The sequence below is a fragment of the Silurus aristotelis genome, assembly GCF_946808225.1.
Source record: "Silurus aristotelis genome assembly, chromosome: 9".
Classification (NCBI taxonomy): domain Eukaryota; kingdom Metazoa; phylum Chordata; class Actinopteri; order Siluriformes; family Siluridae; genus Silurus; species Silurus aristotelis.
The window spans coordinates 2200888-2226798 of NC_139582.1; the positions used below are offsets into that span (position 1 = coordinate 2200888).

Genomic DNA, 25911 nt, shown 5'->3' on the forward strand with positions numbered 1-25911 from the left:
TACTTTCTGTCTATTTGTAATAAGTTACAAGAACAATGAGGATAAAAAAAGTTGTTTCTTGTCTGTCTGGTGACCAAAAAAAATTTTTTTTCCCTCAGAGAAGATACTCAGGTTTGTAGAGCCCATTCAGCGTATTGTTCGTCTCTGCTGTAAGTCAGGCACTTCTCCAGAAAGTTTATAGATGTTATTGTTTTGACTACGGTTTAGCCTCGGCGTCTGCTCAACAAAAGTTCTTGATTTTCGATCCCAAACGGAAACGGAGTCGGTTTTCAAACTCTGAGGTTCCGCTGATCGTCCATGTCTGGTATATAAACACAACTCCCACATCGCTGACTGATCTCCCGAATCGGAGACATTTAGATCTTTTTTCTTTTGCAAAACCCCCGAAATCATCCTTGGATACGGCGTTGCGTCATTGTGAGACGAGATCCAAATTTACGTACAAAGACTAATATAACCGTTAAAGGGGTGAATGAAGGTCACGCGCTTCCACGACAAAATTGCCGTTTGGTCTTCTCGGCCTTTTCTTTTCTGACACCAAATATAGTGAGATATATGCACAGTTTGGTGGAACAGCAAGCTGGAGGTTGGAGAATTCTGTCTTCTGCTTCTTTTTCCTTCACTCCTTCGTTTCTGTGTTTTTTTCTTGATGCTGTATAGTAGGTCAGTATGGCAACATATGTTGTGCATTAAGAGCGCCGGTGGGGAGGGGTGAGGAGGGCTCCCCCATCTCCCCACAATACACACACTCACACACACACACACACACACACACACACACACACACACACACACACACACTTTACTTTGCCCTCTGCCAGGATCCTGTTCCAGCCTCTGTATCATTTGTGATGCACCAGTGCCGAGATGTCGTGTTTTTTTTTCTTGAAACCATTTTCATCAATTATGTATATTTTACGTTTTTCCTGGTTTCTTCTCTGAAACAGTCACAGACTTTGGTGATCCTGTTGGATATCTGATCAAACCATTACTGTTCAACAACCAAAAAAAGGGATAGAGTTACATTTCTCTCTGTTCTAATGGATTTTAATTAAAAAAACGTGCATATTTTTTCCCTCCTTTATGCTTCATGCTCCGTACGCTTCCACGTTGTGTATCCATAATGTTTACAGGCTCTGTCCTAACATCAAGATTCATATTTCAAGAGCTTTTCCTGCACAGCTTTCCCTCCGCTGCGCCAGTTCTCCTGTTATAAAGACAAGCTCACCATATTCTGGAAGAGATTATTCCAGCATTACCTCCAGCCAAACCATAAAACCCCCATGTTTCATAACGGAATAACAGAAACGATATTCTCGACATCTCGTTTCAGGCCAGAGACGCAGCCGTAGTGCTTTCTCGAGAAAGTTACGCCGTAGATCCTCGTCCTGAAGCGAAAAAAAGAATTTTTTGGAATGTGTCCTGCAGATGATCTTTTCTCCAGGAAAAAGGTGTTGGTCTTGGACTAACACAGCTCTGGGTCTTTAACCAGCCAGAACTTTTGTGGCTCAAATCAATTTGTTTGAGTTAAACCCAAAATTTATTATGGTTGTTCTCCCTTTTGGCCTTCCATAGGCAAAATTAATCTCCTGTGCGTACCCACAGTTTATAGAGTGAAATATCAAATATATCTGCAAGAAATGGATCTAAATTTACCCTGGATATTGTCTCGAAGCAGCTTTATATACATAGATGATAAATATATATTTTACATTTATAAGTTTATCTATAAAGAAGTGAGGGACAGGGTCACTGGTAGATCTCTGGTAGAACCTTCAAAAAAAAAAAAAAAAAAAAAATATATATATATATTTATAAATCCAGAAAGTGTCTCAAGCACCGATTAGACATTTAAAGCAGTAATAAATATATTCAATGGGATTAAAATCCACCGTAATATAATATTATAACTGTTATACCACAGAGATGATCCACAATCCGATTGGTCGGAAAACAGCTTTATATATACAGTAAATTTTGAGAGGTATAAGTATATATTTATTCTAGATTATTCTAGTAAATTGCCAGTAGCTCATTCCTGTCTGGTCCACGCTTTATATAACCTCTGACTAATCTCTCACACTGACTTCCTGTAAAAGGGTAGAAGATTCGAGTTTGCCTTATGGACATTCCACAATATTAAATGTAACCGTACACTGATAAAATAAATATGGGTAATTCTGTAATATGAGGTATAACAGGAATAAAACATTTGAATCGAAATATCTGATGTATGTATTGAATTCATTGTACACTGAATGGACTCATGAAGGCAGATGTGGTTCTTTTTCCTGTCACTTGAAGACCCAAACCTAAAGAATCAAAATATTCTCTACATGGGTTGTAATGGATCTTACGTGGCCTGCTATATAGAGATCTAACCTCGAACCTATTGAACAATGAATTGGAACCTCCTCATCTCACCTACATCAGTACCTGACTTTAACACCATTGTGGCTAAAGCACAAAAACTCCACAAAGGTCTAGTGGAACATCTTCCCAGAAGAGTTGATGTTACTATAACCTAACACTAAAGTTACTATATCTAAAACTAAGAACTGAAGGGAGAATGAGATGTTCAAATAGAGGAGCACACCAATCTTACGGCCAGGTGTCAAAACAAACATTTGTCTATATAGATAGCGGCATCTGTCACATGTACATTACAGAACAATAGAATGCTTTTCTTCACTTTTACCAGCATATTAAGAAGCTGGGGCCAGTTACTCTACCCCAGGATCCTGGAGCAGAGGAGGTTAAGGGCCTTACTCAAGGGCCCAACAGTGTCAGCTTGGTGGTGTTGGAGCTTGAACTCCCGCCCTTTAGATCAGTAATCTTGATTTTTGTGTATGTGTGTGTGTGTGTGTGTGTAACCCTAACCCTAACCCTAACCCTAACCCTAACCCTAACCCTAACCCTAACCCTAACCCTAACCCTTGTAATATAAAGCTAATCTGAGTAACCCCACTTCGGGCCCCTGAGCTTGCTGAGCTCCCTAAGCCTTTTTGTTCCACATTTGTTCAATTCCTTATTGTGTCCTAATCACCAGGTCAACTCTGGGCAGCTCATTGTGAGTCACACCAACAATAGTCATCCTGCATCACTTCCCAAAGGATGTTTGATCATAGAGCAGAATAATGGCCAAATATACACACATCTTAGTGTCTTGAAGTCCTGGAAATGTCATTCATATCCCCCCTGCTCTTGCACCATTGGTGTGTGTGTGTGTGTGTGTGTGTGTGTGTGTGTGTGTGTGTGTGTGTGTGTGTGTGTGTGTGTATTTTTGTGTTTGCATGTATTAGTGAAGGACGAGTCATTTTTCGTCCATCGGTGCCACATTTTCCCCAGTCGTCAGCAGTTTCAAGAGCGATGCAGCAAAAAGGATCAGTGTAGAGGTCCCGTTACACCGATGATGAAGGATCTAGATTGAGATCGTGAGTCAGAAACTGTTGAGGGAAAGTTCTTGAGGCACGTGGCGAAGTCTTATCGTCCTGATCTCTTTCTAGCGCTTCTAGTTTGCTCAATTCGCTTTTTTCTTTTTTCTTACTTTCTCACTTTCTTACACTGTGTGTGTGTGTGTGTGTGTGTGTGAGAGAACTTGAATATGTGTAAGCACCCATGATTGTAAATGTGTTTGCTCAACTTTGGCTCTGTTTGTATTTTACACACGCAGTTATCGTGTGTAAAATTTCGATTCATCTCCGCAAATCCAGCATTTCTCATTCCTGATGATAGGTTGTTCGGTGTTATAAATTCCTAAATAGTTAGGAGTTGATACGCGTGTTTTGGAGAAGTAGAAGCTGTAAAATTGCACCAGGCATGCCTGTGTGTGTGATCCTGCAGACTGAGAGTCTTTTGTAAAAGAGAGTTCTCAGAGGGGTGTTGCAGCGTTCCTTACACTTTGCCAGCGCCTGGTTCCCGTTGGCTGTGAGTAAGGACCTTAACCAGGCAGCATTCCTGAGCACAACCAGTTTACTTTTCCGTTAATCATCTCACACACACACACACACACACACACACACACACACACACACACACACACACAGGGTAGTCAGGGCCACAGCGAGCCACTCCAGCCAGCCCTTACACAACATTTTTGCATACAACAAAGATTGAAGCTTGGAGATGCTCAAACTGTTCTCAGATCTGTTTTCAAGTCGATTGCAGGAACATCACCCAGGAGGACCGGTCCATCTGGCCATTCCATTTATGTTCTAACACACAAGGCGTTCCTGTTTACATCGAAGCATTGGTGCTCTGGAAGGCGTTGTGACTCGAGCTCCTGGAAAACCCAGTCTGAAAGCAGACAGCTGAGGGGAGACGGGACGCGTTATTTAGTTTAATCAAGTTCTCACACACGCCTGCCTTTTGATTAACACGTTCGTTAGAAGCCTTTGATGCGGCCTTGTAAAACGGGCCCGATGTTGTCGTGTCTATACGAACGTGTCAAATTTGTTTAGACGTGTTTTTATTTTTTTTTATTCAAGGCGATCCTTATTGATGCGTAGTAGATGAAGGTTTGCTGTGAGCCGAAGTCTTTTGCAGGACACATGCTCGAGCTTCTTTATGGGCTATAAACAAATGCTCAAAGCAAACGCTCGTTCCTTTAGAAGTTGTTTATTTGTCTGTGGAAAGAAAAATGATTCTTTAGTTTATCACACCAGACTGCATATCCGTTTATTTTGAATGGACAAAAAGTAGAAGGACACCTGACTTTTTTTTTTATGTGGTTCTTCCTCAAGCTGTTAACACAGAATTGGAGGCATGCAATTGTTTAGGAAGTTCTTGGATGTGGGAGACTAAAATAAAATGTCCTTTCTTTCTAACTAGGAGACAGAATTCTGTTCCAGCATGAAAACGTTCTTGTGCGCAAAGCCAGCTTCATGAATTCAGCTTTTCATGGGTTGGAGTTCTCCAGCTATAGAGCTATTAACACTAATGAACAATGAATTGGAATGTTGATGGCACCCCAGGCCTCCTCATCTCACCTTACATCAGAACCTGACTTTACTAATGAGACCAAATCGCCACAAAATCTGGTTGAACGTCTTCCCAGAAGAGTGGTGGAGGTTATTATAGGAGCGAATGGAGATTAAATGTGGAATTAGATGTTCAGAATGAAGCACATACCAACCTTAAACTTTCATGCATAAAGCGACCACTTCTCCAGTCTCTCAGAGTAAAAGCTGTGAAGGTCTTCCTGGAGTGAGAACCTCTCGCTCATCTGTGTACCAGTGTGACCCGTTCCCTTTTGTCTCAGCCATGTTTTGTTTTTGTTGAATTGATTTTATTTGGTCTGTGCTTAAATACCTCAAACGCCGCTCCAGACACTCTTACACTTTCCAACGTGTTTTCATTTCTCTTTTCTTTGTTTTTTGGCTTTGATCTGGGAAAGTTCTGTGTTATTTTTTTTTTTAAAGAGGGAACAATTAGTGAAGACCACAAGCTTTGACTCCTACTGGTCTGGAGTTACTCAAGCAGCCATTTGAGTTACTTAAGTCCGAGCTCTTGCATTATACGCGCAATTGACTCTGCTCTTGGGAACTACACCTCTGTTATGCGTGGGATCGTCAACCTTTTTCCATGTTTCTCTCCAGTTCTCGACCACCAGCTAACACTGTGGTAACGCTTTGCTCCTGATGCTGGCAGATTCAGCCAGAAGATGTGATGAATTTACGCTTTGCTTTTCAAAACAGCGAACTGTCTGGACAATGTTTTTAACTGTAAAAAAAGTCTGAATGTTGACTGATCCAAAGCAAATGCTTGTAGACGTGTTCCTTTGTTTTGTGTTCAGACGTGTTGACTTGAGGTCACATGGTACACCGGCAAGGAATCTGTTTTTGAGAAGAGGTCCTCATGAGCTGAAATTTTTAAGATGAGGGCTCATTTTCTTTTCTTTTTTTTTGTTTTTGGAGGTGGGGAATTACAAGTTGCAAACTTGCAGCATGATGTGTAATTCCTCTGGGAGTCTTGGAGTCACTCGACCATGTCTTTTGAAACTTCAGCTCATGCTGCACAACCGTCTCAATAGGAAAGTGACGTACACCTTCTTTGCATACGTGACCTCACGGTAATGTGAGTGTATTTCTGTTTGGGGAAACTTCTACTTTAACTTAACTACATTCAAATATTTGACTTTTTACTTAACTACATTTTTGCAAAATCAGTCTATAATCTTTTTATTTACGAGGATAAAAACTTAACCGGTGAAACACGCAGCGAGTCACCAATCAGGATCGAGCGCACGCTCTGTTTTACACGTGTTCTGATCGGCGCTTGGTGTATCTACTGATCACCAACATACAGTTCAGCATCAGTTCAACATCAAGCAGAACATTTAGAAAGGAATAAATGATGATGAAACTCCAGACTTGAGCTCGACACAACGCACCTTGACCTTGTTTACACGATTTTATTATCAGTGTTTGAGTCATTAATATCATTCTATTAATAGATCAGTGTGCTGAGAGTCACATTCGAGTCTTTTCACATCAACTGAGTTGATTAATTAAAGAGTCTTGTGATAAAAATTATAATAGAAACATTATAGTTATAATAAATTAGTACTTTGGATACTTAAATACATTTGAAGGCAAAAACATTTGTATTTTTACTCGAATGAAAGTTTAAAGGGACACTTTTACTTGAGTCACATGGTACAAAGTACATGGACTGCCTCATAGACCCTGAAGAGTCAAATAGGCTAGTTTCAGTGTGATAGACCCTGAACCCTCCATCCTTCCCTTTTTTCCACCTATAGAGGATCTTCATCTGGCTTCTAAGCCCCAAAATTAATTAATGTTTGCTAATGTAAATGTAATGTAAATGACGTTTGCTAATGTAAATGGACAGCAATGCTTCGTTTAAACTATCAGGAAGTTATGTAGTACATTTTCCACGGATATTGGTTTTACAGTGCACAGACATTTATGTATTTTTTATGCCAAAAAAAAGAAATGGAGAACTTCAGCCTGGGCAAACAGGAACTATTGTTTGTGACACAGGAAGTCACAAATATAGATATAGAAATGATTCATCCACATACAGCTGTCTGGAATAAATACTAAAATCTGTGCCTTGTCAACTTCCCTATTTGATGACACTAATTGCCAACTAATCAAATGCCATCCAAAAAAACATGACCTGGATTTAGGAATGTTGGCACTTTAAGCTGTAGCCAGCCGAGCATTTCTGGGCCACTCCCCAGAAGCATTTCTGGGCCACTAATGTTGCACTGGTATTGTCTCTGGAGACAACGTAGGCTACCTCTGATGCCTCCACCTTTATGCCTCAGGCTCTTTCTCTCTCTATCTCTCTCTCTCTCTCTCTCTCTCTCTCTCTCTCTCTCTCTCTCTCTCTCTCGCTCTCTCTTTCAGTGGTCACGAGCTCCAGTTACCTTATCGGCATAATTATTCTAACATTACTCCATAAATGTTTTTTTTTTTTTTTTTTTAAACTTGCGTGATGTCATTATGACCTCATCTGAAACATTACTCTGTCTGATAGAATAGAATAATGTTTAGGAAGTGGACGGTTTGTTATTAGTGTACATGTTTTCATTTCATTTCCCAGTTTCAAGCAGAAGAAAAGCTTGAGACACCACACCTAGTCCAAGCTTGGCACCCTTTCCCTGGAACTGGAAAAGAGTTATTATTCTGTATAGATAGTACTCATTTCTAAAGGTTTGCTCTTGTGCCAACTTGGAGCTGTTTTTTCGGTCATGCTCCAGGACCACTTAAGTCTGCGCGGTCTGCCAAGTTTATACGCTGACGGGCTAATGAATATCTCATAGCTTTCAAACACGATGAGTTCAGTCCTATTCAAATCTGAATTGCCCTGAGAGATCGTTTATCCAACAGGTAGACCGAGTCGAGGAATATCTGAAAACTCTGGCTTGTGAAACCATCACAGCTTTTGTAGCTTCTGTAGATCCTCTGTTGCAGCCAGTCACATTCAGGTATTCAAATGATTTCCCTGAAAGCATCTCGAGTGACAACAAAGGCGATTGGACAGAGGCATCTGTTAAAATTTCAGAGGCGTTCATCTAAAGGCGTATAAGCACTTGGAGGTCTTATATAGGGCCATGAACTAACCTCTAATGGTGTTTGGCGTATTCAAAGGTAACAGGTCTTTTATTCAGCCATGTCAGCTTGGAGACCACTCCTCCTTTAAAAAGGCTCAACATCTGAACCGAAAATATAATGGTCACAGTTTATCAGTGATCATTCGGATGTTTTTGTGAACATCAACACGTCTCATTCTGGTTGATGCCTTTATCCAGAACAATTAACTTTCATCTCATTCACACAACTGAGCATTCAAGGGTTTGCTCATGGACCCACAGTGGCAGCTTGGTGGTGCTGGGATTTGAACTCATGACCTTCTTACAGGCTGTCCATAATCTTAACCACTGGTCTACCACTTCCCTTGGTTTGCTGCCCCACATTAGCGATGAGTCGTTAATTTTCTACTGGACATGCAAAGCATCGCAAAATTTGTCGTTCATCTCATGATCGTACTTTTGTCACGTGACTCCCATGAAGGCTTAGCAGTTATATATACATATATAAATGATTGGAACTGTAGTCAAAGTTGGCGTGTGTAGACGTGTAGGTGATCTGTTCATAGAAAATGTAACATTTAATTGAATCTGATCAAAGGAACGAAATGAGCTGATCTTCCAGTCACCACACCACAACACAACACCGTCTCCATTCCGTGATGAACTCGAAAAAGGCAGTCAATAATTGTTTATTTGAGATTCGCCTCCTAATCTGCTGAGAAACTTAAGAAATGCTTATGGGATTAATAAGCGGGTGAATGGATGAAGCGTTATAACACACAATTACAATTTTACTTATTACATGCAGAGTAAACGACTTCAGTTCCAGGTCTTTGTTCCGAATCGGTCTTCCCTTTCAATACAAAAATGCCAAGGTGGAGAGGGAATAACCTGTCCTGGGTCGGTATTTTCAACCTTGTGAAGCTTTAGAAAAGCAGCCGTTGGTGTGAAAACCAGATGTCTGGGAAGGCGGAGTGGAGTGTAAGTTTAAGAGGAGGAGGAGGAGGAGGAAGAGGAGAAGGAAAAAAGTGCCGCCTGACCGTGATACTGAATCAGACCCAGCCATTTCCTGTGCCCGGCCTGACTCCACTCCACACGCGCCATATAAGGCCATGGAATTTGCATTTGGGAACTGCCAGACTGTATGGATCAGGGGCTGGTGCTGCAGGAATTCTTCAACTTCTACTGCTGGATTACATTTTTGGGTTAATGGTCTCTTCCAGCACTTTATAGGAAAAATGTGTCGCAAAAATTCACCCTTTTTAACCGCCATAACAGACAGAACAAACTTTTTTTTTCTGATTTTTTTACACACACACACACACACACACACACACACACACACACACACACACACACACACACACACACACACACACACACACACCTGAAGGTCTTGACTGATTTATCTTGGTTTAAAAATCCCTTAAATGAGACGGTGATATCGTAGGCGTCCTGATATCATTACAAAAAAAAACTCCTCTCAGTCAGGCCACCCAGTAAATCTTCATCTCTCTCGCTCTCTCACTCGTACCACAGGCCTCCATTTAGCTCAGTGTTGTGAAGGAGGTAAGTAGCAGTTTGCAATTCTATACTTCACAGTGCAAAAAAAGCCTGATTTTAAACGCCGGTTACTTTTTATAGAAGCCACTCTTCACACAAAATGGGCTACGGTCAGTTTTTGGATCGGGACACCACTAAATGTATGACGTAACTCATTATCGCGTTCTTAAAAAAAAGGCACTTTGCTCGATTCCTGGGCGAACCGCAGAAGTTTTCGGAACGTTCTCCTCTCGTGTTTCCGCATTTCAACCTCTCCCTTTCCCAGCAGAACATTATCATTCCTAAACGAGCACAATGGGGGAAAAAAAACATGGATTTTACAGATAAACATCGTCCTCCGGTTCTCTCGAAAGGCCTGGATGTGGAACAGTAAATGATGTCCTGACCGAGGTTTGATGTAAATACCGTAGTATATTTCATGCGTGGTGGTGAATTAAATATTCATTTTCGGGACCTGTTTTTTTTTTTAGAAGAACGACGGACCGTAGTAACTACACGTCAGACGGAATAAATCATACAGTATAATAAATTCGAGAAAACATTTTATTTGCAATATTGATGGGGAATCTTTTTAAGGTATGGTGACGTAATCATGTCACATGAAATTGGCGCTGGAGCAGATATTTATTTGAAATGTACAAACCTTGAAGATAAGAGCTGTGGAAACCAGCAACCATGGAAAAACAATCTGGAGACGATGAGTAAAGTTGTGACTACTGTAATGCATTACTAGGTGGATGTCCTGCATCATTAATAAACAAGCTTCAGTTAGTTCAGAATGCCGCAGCAAGAGTTCTTACTAGGTCAAGAAAATACGATCATATAACCCCAATCTTATCGTCCCTACATTGGCTTCCTATTAAGTTTCGAATAGACTACAAACTACTGCTACTCACTTATAAAGCACTAAATGGTTTGGCTCCCATGTATCTATCCAGTCTTTTAACACGCTACAATCCGTCACGCTCCCTGAGATCTCAAAACTCTGGGCTTCTAGTAGTTCCTAGAATAGCAAAGTCCACTAAAGGCGGTAGAGCATTTTCACATTTAGCTCCTAAACTCTGGAATAGTCTTCCTGACAGTGTTCGGGGTTCAGATACACTCTCCCAGTTTAAGTGCAGATTAAAAACATATCTTTTTAGCAAAGCCTACACATAACACACATCACACACATCACATCACAAACTTGTGCTCCAGAACATCTGATCACATGCACATTATCAACTTGTGCTGTTAATATCATGAACAGCAGCTACGCTAATTCCTCTCCACTGCTTCTCTTTCTCTCCCCATCCCGAGGCTTCCTGAGGTTTGGCCAGCTCCAGTCACGTCCCACCTCGTGAAGATTATGGACCTATGGATGATCATGGAGAAGTAGATGCCGAGTGTTTAAAGGCCCTGGCATGGAGAAGCTGATGCTGGATCTATGATGATCACAAATTGTTCTGTATTGTTGAAAGATTTATGACCAAACTCTTGATGTCACCCATATGAGGATGGGTTCCCCTTTGAGTCTGGTTCCTCTCAAGGTTTCTTCCTCATATCATCTAAGGGAGTTTTTCCTTGCCACTGTCGCCACGGCTGCTCATCAGGGACAAACGCACACCATTCACCTTCACTGTTGTTTTCTGTAAAGCTGCTTTGAGACAATGTCTGTTGTGAAAAGCGCTATACAAATAAACTTGACTTGACTTGACTTGACTTAAAGTTCAAGGTGTGAATAAATACACAATAACTCAATAAATACACAATAACTCCAAAAAGCTGAAGGCACACAGATGCATAGGATCTCGAACCTGTTCCAGCATGACAGTGCCTCTGTGCACCATGAAGATATGCGTGGCATTGATGGCGTTGAAGAGATACCTTGATGAATTTGGATTGCTGACTGCACCCCAGGCCTCCTCACCACAACAACATCTGTACCCGTCTTTCCTGAATGAGCACAAATCTCCATAAAATCTAGTGGAACATCTTACCAGAAGCTCATTATAACATTAAATGTGCACCAAATGTGGAATGCGAGTTTCAAAAAGAAGCACAAAGCAATCATTTGCTCAGGTGTCCAAAAACTTTTGCCTATATATTATACGTTTATACTGACGAGGTTCTGCAAAGCAGCAGCCGATACACTTTTTTTTTGCAGAAAGCTGCATGAGCTGCCGGTCTGGCTTCGGTTCTATCAGGAACACGTGGTGGGAAAAAAGACTTATGAGCATTTGGGCTTCAGAGAGATTTTTTTTATGGCACAGCTGAACTCGCATTCCACTGTTTTTTGTTAAAAAAAAAGGGCTGATTGCAAAGAAAAGAGAGCAGACCACACCGAAATGGTGTTTGGGTTCCTCCAGCTTCTCTTAGGAAGGCTAAGATTAAAATGTAGATGGTGTGAAATGATCCCTGACTTGCATTTTATTTATTTATTTATTTTTTTACATAATCATAGGCTTTGAGATTCTTTTGTTTATACCTTATCCTCTTCTAGGTCCTAATGAGTTCCAGTTTTAAAAAGGTGACATCACTCGAAAATCAATTCCAGTTTACCAAAAAAAGAGATGTACCGTATAAGCAAAAGTTTGTAGAAACCAGAGTAGAAGACTGTGATTTGCTTCTTTTAGTTCTCATTCGCTCTTAAAATAACCTCCACTCCTCTGGGGAGATGTTCCACCAGATTATGGGAGTGTGTTTACAGAGATTCAGTGACAAGGAAAGTCAGGTACTGGTGTAGCTGAGGTGAGTAGGTTGAGGTCAGCGTTCACATTCATCATGGAGATCTTCCGCTCCACTCCGCTACCACATGCAAAATCATTCCATTTTGTGCCTCCTGCCTTGTGCTACGTTTGTCCCAATACTTTTGCCCATATGGTGTATCTTCCTGTGATGTGATGAGTGCTGTAAAACTAGTTAACGGCTACCATGTGGGAAAACGGTTCGAGCTGTGATTTAGGACATGTTTACTGTGGAGCAACCACACACATACACTACACTCTTATAACTGACTAATGAAGTGCCGCAGTGTTTTTATTTTCCTGTAATTTACTCTCTTTGTTTTTTATTTACTCCCGAACTCCTGAGTTCATTGCACCTTGTTTGGAGCCGGAGCCGTCTACTTTTTCAGCACGTGTTCTTCACTGCTGTGTGTTGTTTCAGAGAGAAATATTCATAAGAAGTGATATTAGGATTTACACGCCATTTGTTTTCTATATACAACAATAGTCACGGAGATCGGGAAGGATATGGGCATGGGTTTCTAAACACCTGGCCGTAAGATATGCTTTTTTTAACATCTCCACATTTAGTCTCCATATGCTAACAATCTTCACTTCTTCTGAGGAGATGTTCTACTAGATTTTGTAGAGATTTGTTCTCATTCATAAACTCAAGGGTGTTAGTAAACTGGTAAATCAGGGACTGGTGTAGGCGAATTTACGAGACCTGGGGGGTGCAGCCAGCGTTCAAATTCACTGTTTTATAGGGTTGTGAGCTCTATAGCAAGAGAACCCATGCAAAGTGTATCTTCATGCCTTTTTTGTACACCTGGGCATCATCATGAACAGGTTTGAGTCTTCTAGTTCAAATGAAAGCAAAAAAGAAATGGTGTCTCCAAATTTGTAAAGAGAGGTGAAGGAAGCTGGGGTCAGAGTACAGGATTAGCCATGACACATTGCCCCTGTAGCACTGGGGGTAAGAGCCTTGCTTAAGGGCCCCAAGTGTGGCAGCTTTGCAAACTCAGGGTTTGAAGTCTCAACCTACTAAGAAGTAACCCAGAGTCTTAACCACTAAGCTACCACTTCATCTATAGTAAATGTTTGTGGAAGAATCATATACCGCTGGAAATGTCAGGAGTCCCAATACATTTTTGTCCATATATTGTATTAAAAGAAGAACAGACATATTAAATCCTTAAAACTGACCTTTTAGATGAATTGAATGTTTTTTGTTCTGTGTCTGTGTTTGTTCTCCGGACTCTTGAACGTCTAAATATCTGAACAGTAGAGTAAAGTCGCTCGTGCTGCGTTTTGGCATCAGTTCACACTGACTTGTCGGCCAATCAAAAAAAGAGAAAAAGATGAGAGCTGAGATCTGAGAAACGCAAGCATCAAAAGCAGTATTTGCAGTGGACAGGGGAAGGTTTTGTTTGACGCTGCTCTTTTTCGTGAGTTTAGTAACAACAGAAGTCCCCATCTGTGTGTTGAGAGAAAATACACCATGCGGTCACTTCACCGAGTGGACGGTTTTTACACTCTGAGTGTCAGCAAAGTTTTCAGGGGGGTGGGTTTAAGGAAGAAGGCTGCTGATTAAGGAAATGCACCGAATCCAGATGTGCAGTGAACAGGCTGTATTCAGGTTCTGTCTTGAGACATGAAGTCATTGGGAAATGATGTGTTTTGCTTATTTGGCCTACATCATCACCATTCGTATACACTATGCTGTTCTCATACAATGAAATTCAGGTTTCCTGAAACTGAGCGCACACAAAACATGGTTTATCATCTAAACACAATACTGAGAACAGCTCATTACGAACTCGCAATATTAAATGCATGAGGATTAAATGTACAAATGCATCGTATTGAAAGGAGATTATATCCAAGGAGCTGTGAAACAAAAGTGTTAATTTTGTAAGTAATGTGTAAATGTGTTTTGTGTGTTTTGTTACAGGGGAGCCGGGGACACTACCGGTACCACTGGCAGAGCCACAATGTCAAGCAGAGCGGCGTGGACGATATGGTGCTACTCACCAAAATTAACGAAGACGCTATTGTGGAAAACCTGAAGAAGAGATATATGGACGACTACATTTTCGTATCCTTAAATGATCAGGAAGAGGGCGGTGTAAAAGCAGGAGTACGAGAGGCTTTAGAAGTGTCGTTTGAAAAGCTCTCTGCGTTTTGATTGATGTCTTTATGACGTACGGCTCTCCTCGGGCCTCTCCTCAGTTATTTATGGATAAAAAATCATTTCCTGCATTTTCTCTCAAATGTGCTCTTGGATTTGTTCCAGCACTCCATAGATCAGATCTTGATTAGACTGACTGTAATCAGGCTTAACCAAACATGTATATAGCCTGAGCCACTCTGATCTAAAAATGAGATGGGTTGGACGTCAAATCACTGTACCTTCAGACTCTCGTGAGCTCTTTTGTTTTCCCACAACAAAAGAGCTTGTGATAGTCATATATACACAATATTGATCAATGTATTGAAACACCAGACTTTTCCAGCCATATGTGGTTCTTCCTGAAACTTCTACCACAAACCTGAAGGCACACATTTGTGTTAGACGTCTTTGGATGCAGGAGCATAAAATGTTCCCCTCACTTGGACTAGGAGACCCACACCTGTTCCAGCATGACAATACCCCTGTGCACCAAGCCTGAAGGCTTTTTTATGAAGGTTGGACCAGAAGATCATGAGTGGCCTGCATTACAGCACAATGGATTAAACGCTGACTGCACCCCCAGGCCTCCTCACCTCACCTACATCACTACCTAATATTACTAACACAATTGTGTTTCTGTATAAATACAAATCTCCACAAAACATCTTCCCAGAAGAGTGGAGATTATTATAAGAGCAATTGAGGATTAAATATGAAGTGGGATGTCTAAAATGAAGCACATACCCATATTATGATCCGGTCTGGTGTTCCTGAATGAGCAAAACTCTCCACAAAATCTAGTGGAACATCTTCCCAGAAGAGTGGAGGTTATTATACCATATAAATAGGGACTGAGATGTTCAAAAAAGCATCTTATACTCAGACAACTTTTGTCTATATAACATAATAATCAGGGTATGTATCAATATTCAAGGCGTAACAGCCTCTTTGGACCTTGCAGAAATCTCATAGGTCATGAACATCTCTGGAATGATTAGGATTAAGGGTTTTTAGCTACTTCAGGCCATAGATCTTTGAACCCAGACTAAGTGCAGTGATTGTAGAGAGAAAATAGTAACAGTGATGCAGTGTTGCAGTCAGCGGCATATGGGACTGAGGTCAGCGTGAGTCAAGCTCAATGCTTCCTTTATTTGCGACGAGCAGCAGCCTGCCAAGTGACTCCAGTCAGAGGAGACAGTACTGCCTTTGCAGACCTCTGACATATCAAGCATGAGTTCCTCTGCTACTATATGACATGTCATACTCATCATCATCTTCATCATCATTTATTTTTAACTTTGCTTTTCACTTGCCAGTTTTAGCCCATTCCATGATTCTTTATTTATAAAAAAAAAAAGAGTTCCCCCTTTTTTTAAATAGAGTCGATTATCTCAGCAGTATTTTAGATATTTAAGAACTTGAAGGAAAGCATGAAGCCACTAGTTTCTCAGCTTTGTATTTAGAATCAAATACAGACTTGTTTTTGTAGCTTCTGATAATGTTTAACACACTGTATATAATGTATAAAAGTAGATAAGAGAACACCTCATAGTTTATTATAGAAAGGAGAACAAGACGGACAGACAGACAGACAGACAGACAGACAGACAGACAGACAGACAGACAGACAGACAGACAGACAGACAGACAGACGTTGACACCTGTCTATAAAACTGTTTTGTACTTCTTTATTGAACGCCCTATTCCACATTCAGTCCACATTTGCTCTTATTAAAATCTCCAAACTTCTGAGAAGATGTTTTACTATATTTTAAGGCGGATTTGTGCTCATTCAGCCATAAGCATGTTAGTAAAATCAGATACTGATCTAAATGACTTGAGGAGGCCTGAGGTGCAGTTAGCATCCACATTCATCAAGTTCAAAAGGGTTGAGGTCAGAGCTCTATAGCAGGAGATCTTCCACATCTTCCAACCCATGTAAAGCATATATTCGTTGAGCTGGCTTTGTGCAGAGAGGCATTGTCATGTCATTGTTAAGTGAAGTGAAAATGTCATGCAATCACATCTAAAAGACATCCTGTACAATTGTGTGCCTCCAAGTTTATAGTAACAGTTGGGGAAGACCCACATATAGACAAAATTACATATGTAGAACCAAGTACTGGGGGACAACACATACAGTATACAGTAAAAAAGCCTAAATATAATACACTATATGATGTGCTTGGAATAAAAAAAATTTTTATAACCCTTGACTTATGTTTATAGACATACATTGGACCTGTGCTGATATCTGTTAACCCATTTAAACAAATGCCATACTTTGGGGACAAGGAGGTGGAGATGTACCAGGGAGCAGTAAGTATTCTATTGGAAATGACTAAGAAATGCAGGAAGTTTGGGAAGTGGCAGTTCAGGGTTGAAAATATTGGACTTCTGAACGGAAGGTTTACGGGTTCAAATTCTAGCAGCTCCAAGCTGTTGAGCAAGGTTTTTAACCTTCAGATAAGATAAATGCGAGTCGCTTTGGATAAGGGCGTCTACCAAACGCCGTAAACATAAATGCCTTGGAATTAAAAGAGTTTATTTTTGTATAAAAACCTATTTAGACTCACCAGTGAAATCCCAACTGAAATATTCAATACATTTAGCGACTACGCATGTTATTTCTGTTTTTAAAGAAATAAGGTGCGGTCCAGATACTTGTACCCACCGCATTCTTCTCTAAAGGGAATGCAGCTCAGACCTGTCTTATAAGGAACTTACCTGGCAGGAAGTCACCTCTGCAAACAGCATGTCGCTCTTTGTAGCGTCTGCGATGCGAAATTTTAACCCGTACGATTTCTATAATATAATGTGTTATTTATATATATATATATTTTTAACCCGCTCTAACTAACTCTGTCCTTCTCTCCTGTAGGCTCAATATGAAAACCCTCCTCATATCTATGCGCTGGCAGACAATATGTACAGAAACATGATGATTGAACGTGAAAGCCAGTGCGTCATTATCAGGTAGGCAAACAAATAAGTCTGACTCACCCGTCTCAGCCACGTGGGAGTTGTCTTATTGTTAAGAAAGGCATTGGCCATGTTGGTTTTGTGAGCTCGCTGGACACGTGGCAGCTTTTTTATTTTTCAAGACAATTAATAAGATAATGGAAAGGAGGAAAGCAGGCCTGACTAGCTCAGGCACTTCAGGTGATATAGAAGCTGACTGGCTTGAAGCTTGAGACCGATTTAGAGGTGTATGAATGAGTTTCTATGCATACGCCACTATCTATATTCTTTGAATCCAGGTATTTAAATCTCCAACATTGTCATTCACAGGATATTCGGTATCATCAGTGTGATCCCAAACCACACTTGGTGGATATTTGCATATTCTGTCTTGCATGTGGGTCAAAAACAAATATTATTTTTTTATATTTCCTGCTCCCACAGTGCAGGAAGTTCACCTGTAATAGTTTAGTAGGTTCAGCTGTGAAATTTCTCAGTTCTTTTTCACTTCATGAATCTTCTGAAAGAGGATTTGGGGTGTATGGTTACTGCATAAAATTGCTTCGGGTCTTTTCATTTTGCGAGATAAAGGGAAGTTCTGGTTTGTTGTGTGTGTTGGTGGTCTGCCGCAAATGAGGCCTGGGTTCTGACCGTATCGCTTACATCATGGCGAATGGCTCACACTTCAGCATTTTCCTTCTCGTTTGTTTGTCCAGCAGTCAGTTAACCAGGACAAAAAACATCAAATAAACTGGAAGTGAGATCATGATTGACCAGATTAGCAAACAAAGACCATGCCTGAATCTGCTGCTCAGGCATTGTGCGGTCAGGATAGCACTTTAACCTAATGTTATTGTTATGATGTAAAGTTTTTCGCCCGATCATGAAATGAGCCGTTTCATACTTGCAGCACTTTTTCCTCCTTTTTTCCCTCTGACTTTCTTTCCTTTTTTATCATGCAGGAATTTTCAGCTCCCTCTTAACATGTTACTGTTGTTTCTTTGAGCACAAATCCTACAAGATATTGTGCAGGATGAATCGTTTGTTTTGCTTTCGGCCAGGCTTTTTCCGCTTGCTGTTTTGATTTTGCTCATACTTAACTATGTGACCTAAATATTGCATAGACTCCTATTGTTATACAGTCACAATGGTGACGGAAGTTGGGGGATCTGTTTCATAAAAACAGTCTTTTTCAAGTGGAGGAAGCTATTTAGAGAGGAAATTGTCCCTCACTGGAACAGAGGTAAGGATACAGAGAGAATAGAGGTAATTCCCAGGGAGTCAGGGACACCTCATCACCTCATTATCAGGCCATCATTGTGACTTTGCCACAAAAGGCCAGGGTGGATGTACAGTTTGGTTTAAAGAACACAAACACCAGCATTGTATAGTGCAGCACTGCATCTGTTTTGGCTGAGGTAATGAGTTTTATCACGGACTGTTGAATGAAGCTGACAGCGTTCACAGGAAATCTATTTTTTTTACCCTGTGTCCATATTTGGCCAATAAATCCATGGAATTACAAAATACAATTGGGTACTCCCACGGAACAGGGTTCGAAAATAGCACCCAGATTAAAGCTCTAGCCTTTGGTTTGGAAATAGATTAAGGTTAGAGAAATGACAATATCTGGATTACTCATTTCCTGTCTCAGTGGAAAGTTAACATCACTTAGATGTTGAGTCACAGAGAGGCAAATTATAAAGTGTATGTACATCCACTTCATTTTTTGCTATTATCCAATTATCCGGGAAATTAGCAACGTTTCCTCCAAGCTCCATCTGCGTGGTATTCGGCCGCTACGGACTCTAATAGCAAATCCATAAACTGCAACCCCAATTCCAAAAAAAGTTGGGATACTGTGTAAAATGTCATTCGGACAAGTTGACAGGGGCACTGCATTTAAAGCAGTGATGATTCTGTAATGGAAATCACTGCATGGGTTTACTAACACCTCCAGAAATCAGTGTCTGTGAACACAGTTTGCCATGTCATCCACAAATGCAGGTTACATCTCTATCATGCAAAAAAAAGGGCATGCGTGAACATGATCCGGAAAAGTCACCATCCTCTCCAGGCTAAAGCTCATTTAAAATGTACTGAGGCAAAGTGGAAAACTTTTCTGTGGCCAGACAAATTGAAATTTTTATTTTACCCATGGATACTACATCATTCAGACTAAAGAGGAGAGGGACCATCCAATGCTTCCATCCAGAAAACTTCCTTTTTCAGAGAAGGGCTTGCATATACGAGCAAGAAAGTTCTATGACTTTGTTGTAGAAGTGTCCAGGTGCTGAAATGGCCTGCCTGCAGTCTTGATCTTTCACCATTTGAAAATATTTAACACATCACGAAACGAAAAACACAACAAAGGAAACCTAGAACTGTTGATTAGCTAGAATCCTGTATTAGACACATATGGGACAGCATTCCTCCTCCAAAACTTTAGCATCTAGTCTTCTTAGTTTTCAGATGTATACGGGCTAAAGACCTGATGCTACACAGTGGTAAACATGGCCCTGTACCTAATTTTTTCAGACGCGTCACTGCCCTGAAATTCAAAATGACCTAATTTTTTCTTCTGAAATGGTATCTATTCTCAGTTTAAACATTTGATATGATTTTTATGTTTTATTGTAAATAGAATATGGTTCTATGAGATTTTGCAAATCATTGCATTCTGTTGCAGTGTCCTAACGTTTTTATTAATTGGGGTCGTAGATGTTTTTTTGGTTTGTTTTCATACATGAAAGCGCATGGAAACCAAAAAGAGCAGTTCCTGAGATACTCAAACAAGCTCCCTGGGCACCAACAATCAGTTATGTGTGATTTGAGCTTGAAGCTTTTGATCCGTATCTTCATGACCTTCATGATGCATTGCACTTCTGTCACGTGATTGGCTGATTAGATAACTGCATGAATGAGCAGGTATGCAGATGTTCCTAATAAAGTACACAGCGACGTTGAATCTTAACACAAGTTAATTTTGTGCACACGTGCCTGTGTGTGTGTGTGTGTGTGTGTGTGTGTGTGTGTGTGTGTGTGTGTGTGCATGTGTGTGTGTGTGTGTAAAAGACAGAGTAGAAGGCTTCTAAGGTTAAAACTGGCTTAAACAAGTAGGTGTATAGAGTTACTGACGTGCAAAGTGCATAATTGATCTCTGAATGTTTCCTCTGGCCTTCTCCAATGGCTTGTACACTATTTGGACAAAAGTTTGGGCACACTTGACCATAAGATGCGTATGAGCTTTTTGAATTTCCCATTCCAGTTCCCCCCAAATAGGTGAGAGCTTTTTAGCAACCCATTAAAGATCTTTCACTCCAACCCATGTAAACCATATCACCCTGGAACCCTGTTGAACACCTTTGGAATGGATGCTGACTGCACCCCAGGCCTCTTCATCTCACCTACATCAGTACCTGACTTTACGAACACCCTTGTGTCTGAATGAGCACAAATATCCACAAAATCTAGTGAAACATGTTACTATAAGAGCAAATAGGGACTAAATGTGGAATAAGATGTTACATATGAATCTTTTGGTCAGGTGTTCATGAACTTCGCCCAAATAATGTAGCTTACATGCATCTGTCAGGTATTTTATATGCAGAGTGACAGTGAGAATACAGTGAGAGACCTGATAAGAATATGAGCTTACAGCAGGTCTGTTGAGAAATTCAAGAAAATTTTGGTTAGGTAGAATAACGTCGTAAATACGCATCAACCGCCAACTTCCATATGGTGTGATGTAATGTGAAATGTCAGCATTGGCTAATTTCTTTGAAGTTCTCATCACTGTTAGGAAATTTAGATTATTCCATTGTAATGACGGTGTTGACTTGACATGAAAAAAGTGTCGTAAACACATAGAAAACACATGGAAAGCAAACTGTACATAGTCTGTCAATTTGTTTCTATCAAACACAATAAGTAAAAGGTTTGTGCCGTAATAAAATAAAATAAAATGTGCTTTTCTCATTTTACTTCTACTCTATTAATATTTATTAGCAATACATTTACAGCTCTACATACTTATATCCAAAGCAACAAGAAAATCAGTCAATATATATTCATTAAATGGAATTATGCTTCATGTACAGATATAAAACTTGTCCTAAGCTCCACATTGTCTTCAGAGCTCGGCTCCACCCCTTTCTCCTTCCAGTAAAGCTCACATCCGAACTGGTTCATGAACCGGATTTTTTGTTTTGTACTAATCCCATCACCCAGTTTTGTTCAGAATGAGCACCAAATATAATTTTTTCCAAGAGGTTCTTTTCCTTAAATATCTCCAATCGGTGATATGTTGCTTCACGGCCACTAAAGCAGGAACAGGATCGAGAACAATTCATTCACTTAAAAATGTTTAAGAACACTGGTTTGTTCATGAAGGAAACGGCTAAATGGTTTGCTCAAGGATCCACAATCGGGAGTTTGGTGAAGCTAGGCACGGACCTTATAACCTTCTGATTCGTCGCCCAAACCAGCTACAAATTCTGAACAGCATTTTTGTTGTGTGTGTGTTTGTGTGTGTGTGTGTGTGTGTGTGTGTGTGTGTGTGTGTGTGTGTGTTTGATTTATGTTAAATAGAAAGTGTTACATTTTACAACTAGACTTTTAAATACATTCACATCATTCATCCTTTTATCAGGGCAGCACTATTTCTAGTTATTGGTGGTCGCCTAGTGCGCAACTAGCTAGAGGGCGCCAATGAGCCCCTAACCCCTAACCTCTCTCCGCCTTCTTCCTGCTTTTCTGCTGAAGTTTAATATATACGGTATATGTTTACATTCAATTCTGCACCGATTGTTAACTGTTTAACCTTTTTTTATGGAAGGTTGTGAATGATTTGTATGGTGTAGGAGTGTAGCATTGTGGTGGGAGGGTGGAGCCGTGGAGGGGTGACAATAGGAATCTTGCCCAGGGTGCCAAAAAGGCTAGAAACAGCCCTGGCTTAGGGTCACAGTGGATCCAGAGGCTGTTCTAGGATACAAAGTAGGAAATGACCCCAAATGGGATTCCAGTTACACACTCATTCATGGATTTTTTATAAGAAGGAAACCCAAGAAACCAAAAAGATATGAGTTCCTCTTTAAAGATATGATTGAAACACAAGAAAGACAAAATTTTCTAGATCAAACCAGCGATTCTGCAGCTGTAAGGCCGCAGTGTTTCCATGCGGTCCTTCCATGCCATTCATAAACATTTATCTTAAATTGCTGGGTCAGAGCTTGTCAGAGTTTTCTGACCTCAATGAAAATTCCCCAGTGTATGTTCCCTGTCTTGGTTTCCTGCCTCCTTTAAATAGTGTATCAACCACAGTGAGAATAGTCCAGTGTTTTGTTTATTTGTGGAAAAGCGTTCAGGTCCTGCTTACGGATGCTGAGAATGAGCTTCTCTGAGTTTTCTGATGACGCAGCCTTCTGTGTTTTGTGTGAACTGCAATTTTGACTGGGATTTCTGTGTCTCGTAGTGGAGAGAGCGGTGCCGGGAAGACGGTCGCAGCCAAATATATTATGAGCTACGTCTCGAGAGTGTCTGGAGGAGGACCTAGAGTGCAGGTGAGTCCAACACGTCTGTCAAAACAAACCTGTTTTTTTTTCCATATTTTAAGCTGCTTTACATTCACGGTATTCGGCAGACACCCTTATAAAAATCTATTTACAACTGAGGAGCTGAGGGTTAAGGGCCTTGCTCAAGGGCCCAGCAGTGGCAGCTTGGTGGTCCTGGGATTTGAACTTGTGATCTTCTGATCCAGAGTCATTAGTCCAGAGTCAATGTCTTTATTTTTATTTTTTTGCTGTTTTGGAAGACACCCTTTCCCAGAGCGACTTAGATTTATCTCAGGGATAAGGGACTTATCATTGGGTTAAGGGCCTTACTTGGGGGCCCCATGAGTAGCAGCTGGGTGTGGCTGGAATTTGAACTCATGACCTGTGAATGCTGATGATGATGAGAATGATGATGAGAATGACATATTGTGCTCTTACACTTATTCTCTTTCACCACATTTTCAGACACCCTTATCTAGAGCCACTTACATTTATGTAATTCATACAACAAACCTAATATAGGGTTAAGGGCCTTGTTCGGGGGCCAAGGAGTGGAAGCGTGGTGTGACTGAGATTTGAACTCATGAGCTTCAGAGTCAAAGGTCAATGTCTTCACTATTAAGCTGCAAGTCCCAGAGGGAACAAATGGAAATGGTAGATAAAAAGTTAGGGTTCTAGGTTATTGATCTAAAGGTCAGGAGTTCACCACCAAGCTGCCACTTTTGGAATTTAATCCAGAATCTAGAATATCCAAATATATAAAAAATTAAATACATATCTGTTATGTCCCCAAACAAAGCAGTGTATTGGATTTACATTCTAATATGATCTTCCTGCTCGTTTTGCTCTTGACGTTCCTTCACAGATTCCTTTTTCTGTCTTGTTATTCAAGTCTTTTTTTATTACTGGGGGTTGTGTATATATGTATATGAGTACCTGTGAAAAGTTTGGAAGCACTATTGTTTGTGAGACACATGCATGTTCACCCACAGTCAAACAAATGGGTGGAAGCTTATCGGTTTGGAGTAGTTTTGAAGCAGGGAAGGTTGGAGACTTATACAAGAAAATAAAAGGAATCCTAAACCAACATGGCTGCCATTCCATACTTCAACACTTCAGAACCGCCTTCACAGTACAACAAGACGACGAGCCAAAACGACGAATACGTCCGAGCTCTGTAGGCGATATTTAGAGAGCAAACAGTCATCTGGAGTCTTTATCTGTCATGGAACGACCTGCCCAGTCACCACACCTAAATTAACTGCTCTGGGATGAACTGGATCACAAGAAGGAAATCTCCAACTAGTGAAGAAAAACTTTTTAAAAAAAATAAATAAAAAAGCATGGCGAAGTGTTTCAGCTGAATGTTTGGAGGAACTGAAACAAACTGGGTTCCCAGTGGTGGTCTAGTGGTTAGGATGCGGCGCTCTCACCGCTGCAGCCCGGGTTTGATCCTCCGTCAGGGAACCAACCCCAGCAATTAGGGTTGTTCAAGCCTTAGTGCCGGTCCCAAGCCCGGCTCAATGGGGAGGGTTGCGTTAAGAAGGGCATCCAGCATAAAAACATGTGTCAAATCAAACATGCGGATGGTCCGCTATAGCGCCCCCTAATGGAAGAAGCCGAAAGAAAGTTTGGAGAAACGAACTGCCCGGATGGAACATTTGGATTTATTTGATTGAAGTAAATCTTCATACTGTTACATTACCAAGTTTGTTGCATAGAAATAAAAGGAACATGCGTGTGTGTCTCTCAAAGAACATAAAAGACACTGTGTTTCCACACTTATTTAACATCGTCTCCGAACTCACTATCGGTTCATTATTCTTCTCTCCTCCGCTAAAGAAAGAGAGAGAGATGTTTGTTCCACACTCATGTTAATAATGAGCTGTTATATGTTGTGTGTTGGAAGGATCTTTTCTGAAGATGTGCTTTATGTACACAGTCTCTATGAACATATTCCCCAGAACGTGGTGTTTGAGGAACTTTTTTATTATTAAACTCTTTAAAATATAAAATTATTTTTAATTATCTACGCAGAATGTTTTCATGCAGTATAATAAATACTCTTGTATCTAGTAAACAGACTCCAGTCCATTTTATACTGCATGCAATTTTCCCCTTGTGTCTTATATATGCAAATACACTCATGTATGGGTTAAATAACTCTCTTTGAGCTGTTGGATATTCAGGAGTGTGTTTGTCCATGTTGCTGATCCGCCATCTGAATTCCAGTCACGTTTTCTTGACAAATGACAGCAGTTGAGTTTACAGGCTCCCCAGAAATGCTACCATACGACGTCTGTGTATAATAAAAGATGTTTGCTGATTTAAAATGCATGTGCCAGTGATCTGCAGATGGTTTGGAGCAGATAATGCAATCCAGGCCAGATGACTTCCGTGTGTGTGTGTGTGTGTGTGTGTGTGTGTTTGTGTGTGTTTGTGTGTGTGTGTGTGTATGTGTGTGTGTGTGTGTGTTTGTGTGTGTTTGTGTGTGTGTGTGTGTATGTGTGTGTGTGGGTGTGGGTGTGTGTGTATGTTTGTGTGTATCGGCATGACAAGGAGCCTGTGTCGGAGGCATAAGGTTGTCAAAGTACCTAATTGTCATCATTATCATCATCATCATCATCATCAGCATCATCATCATTGCTGCTTTTTCTTTCTTTTTTTTTCTCCATAGCATGTCAAAGACATCATTCTGCAGTCCAACCCTCTTCTGGAAGCCTTCGGGAACGCCAAGACGCTGAGGAACAACAATTCTAGCCGATTCGTAAGCGTTCTACCTTCTGCAGTGGCTTTATGGATGAAAGAGCGAGTGCTCTAAAAGTCATATGGTTTACTGAATCTGAATCTGAGAGAGCTTCATGGGGACAAAAGAAAACAGAAGGAACTTCCAGT

At 40.6% G+C, this 25911-nt stretch overlaps 1 protein-coding gene across 2 annotated transcripts in view; it reads left to right on the plus strand.

Moving 5' to 3' along the window:
* Window positions 1-25911, plus strand: part of myo1ea (myosin IEa) — a 63230-nt gene that overhangs the window by 2212 nt on the left and 35107 nt on the right. For both annotated transcript variants that reach the window (XM_083549887.1, XM_083549886.1), the window contains exons 2-6: window positions 14285-14428; window positions 16733-16822; window positions 17385-17479; window positions 22938-23025; window positions 25694-25783. In XM_083549887.1, the coding sequence (XP_083406013.1) occupies window positions 14285-14428; window positions 16733-16822; window positions 17385-17479; window positions 22938-23025; window positions 25694-25783 (507 nt within the window). The remainder of the gene's footprint in view (window positions 1-14284; window positions 14429-16732; window positions 16823-17384; window positions 17480-22937; window positions 23026-25693; window positions 25784-25911) is intronic.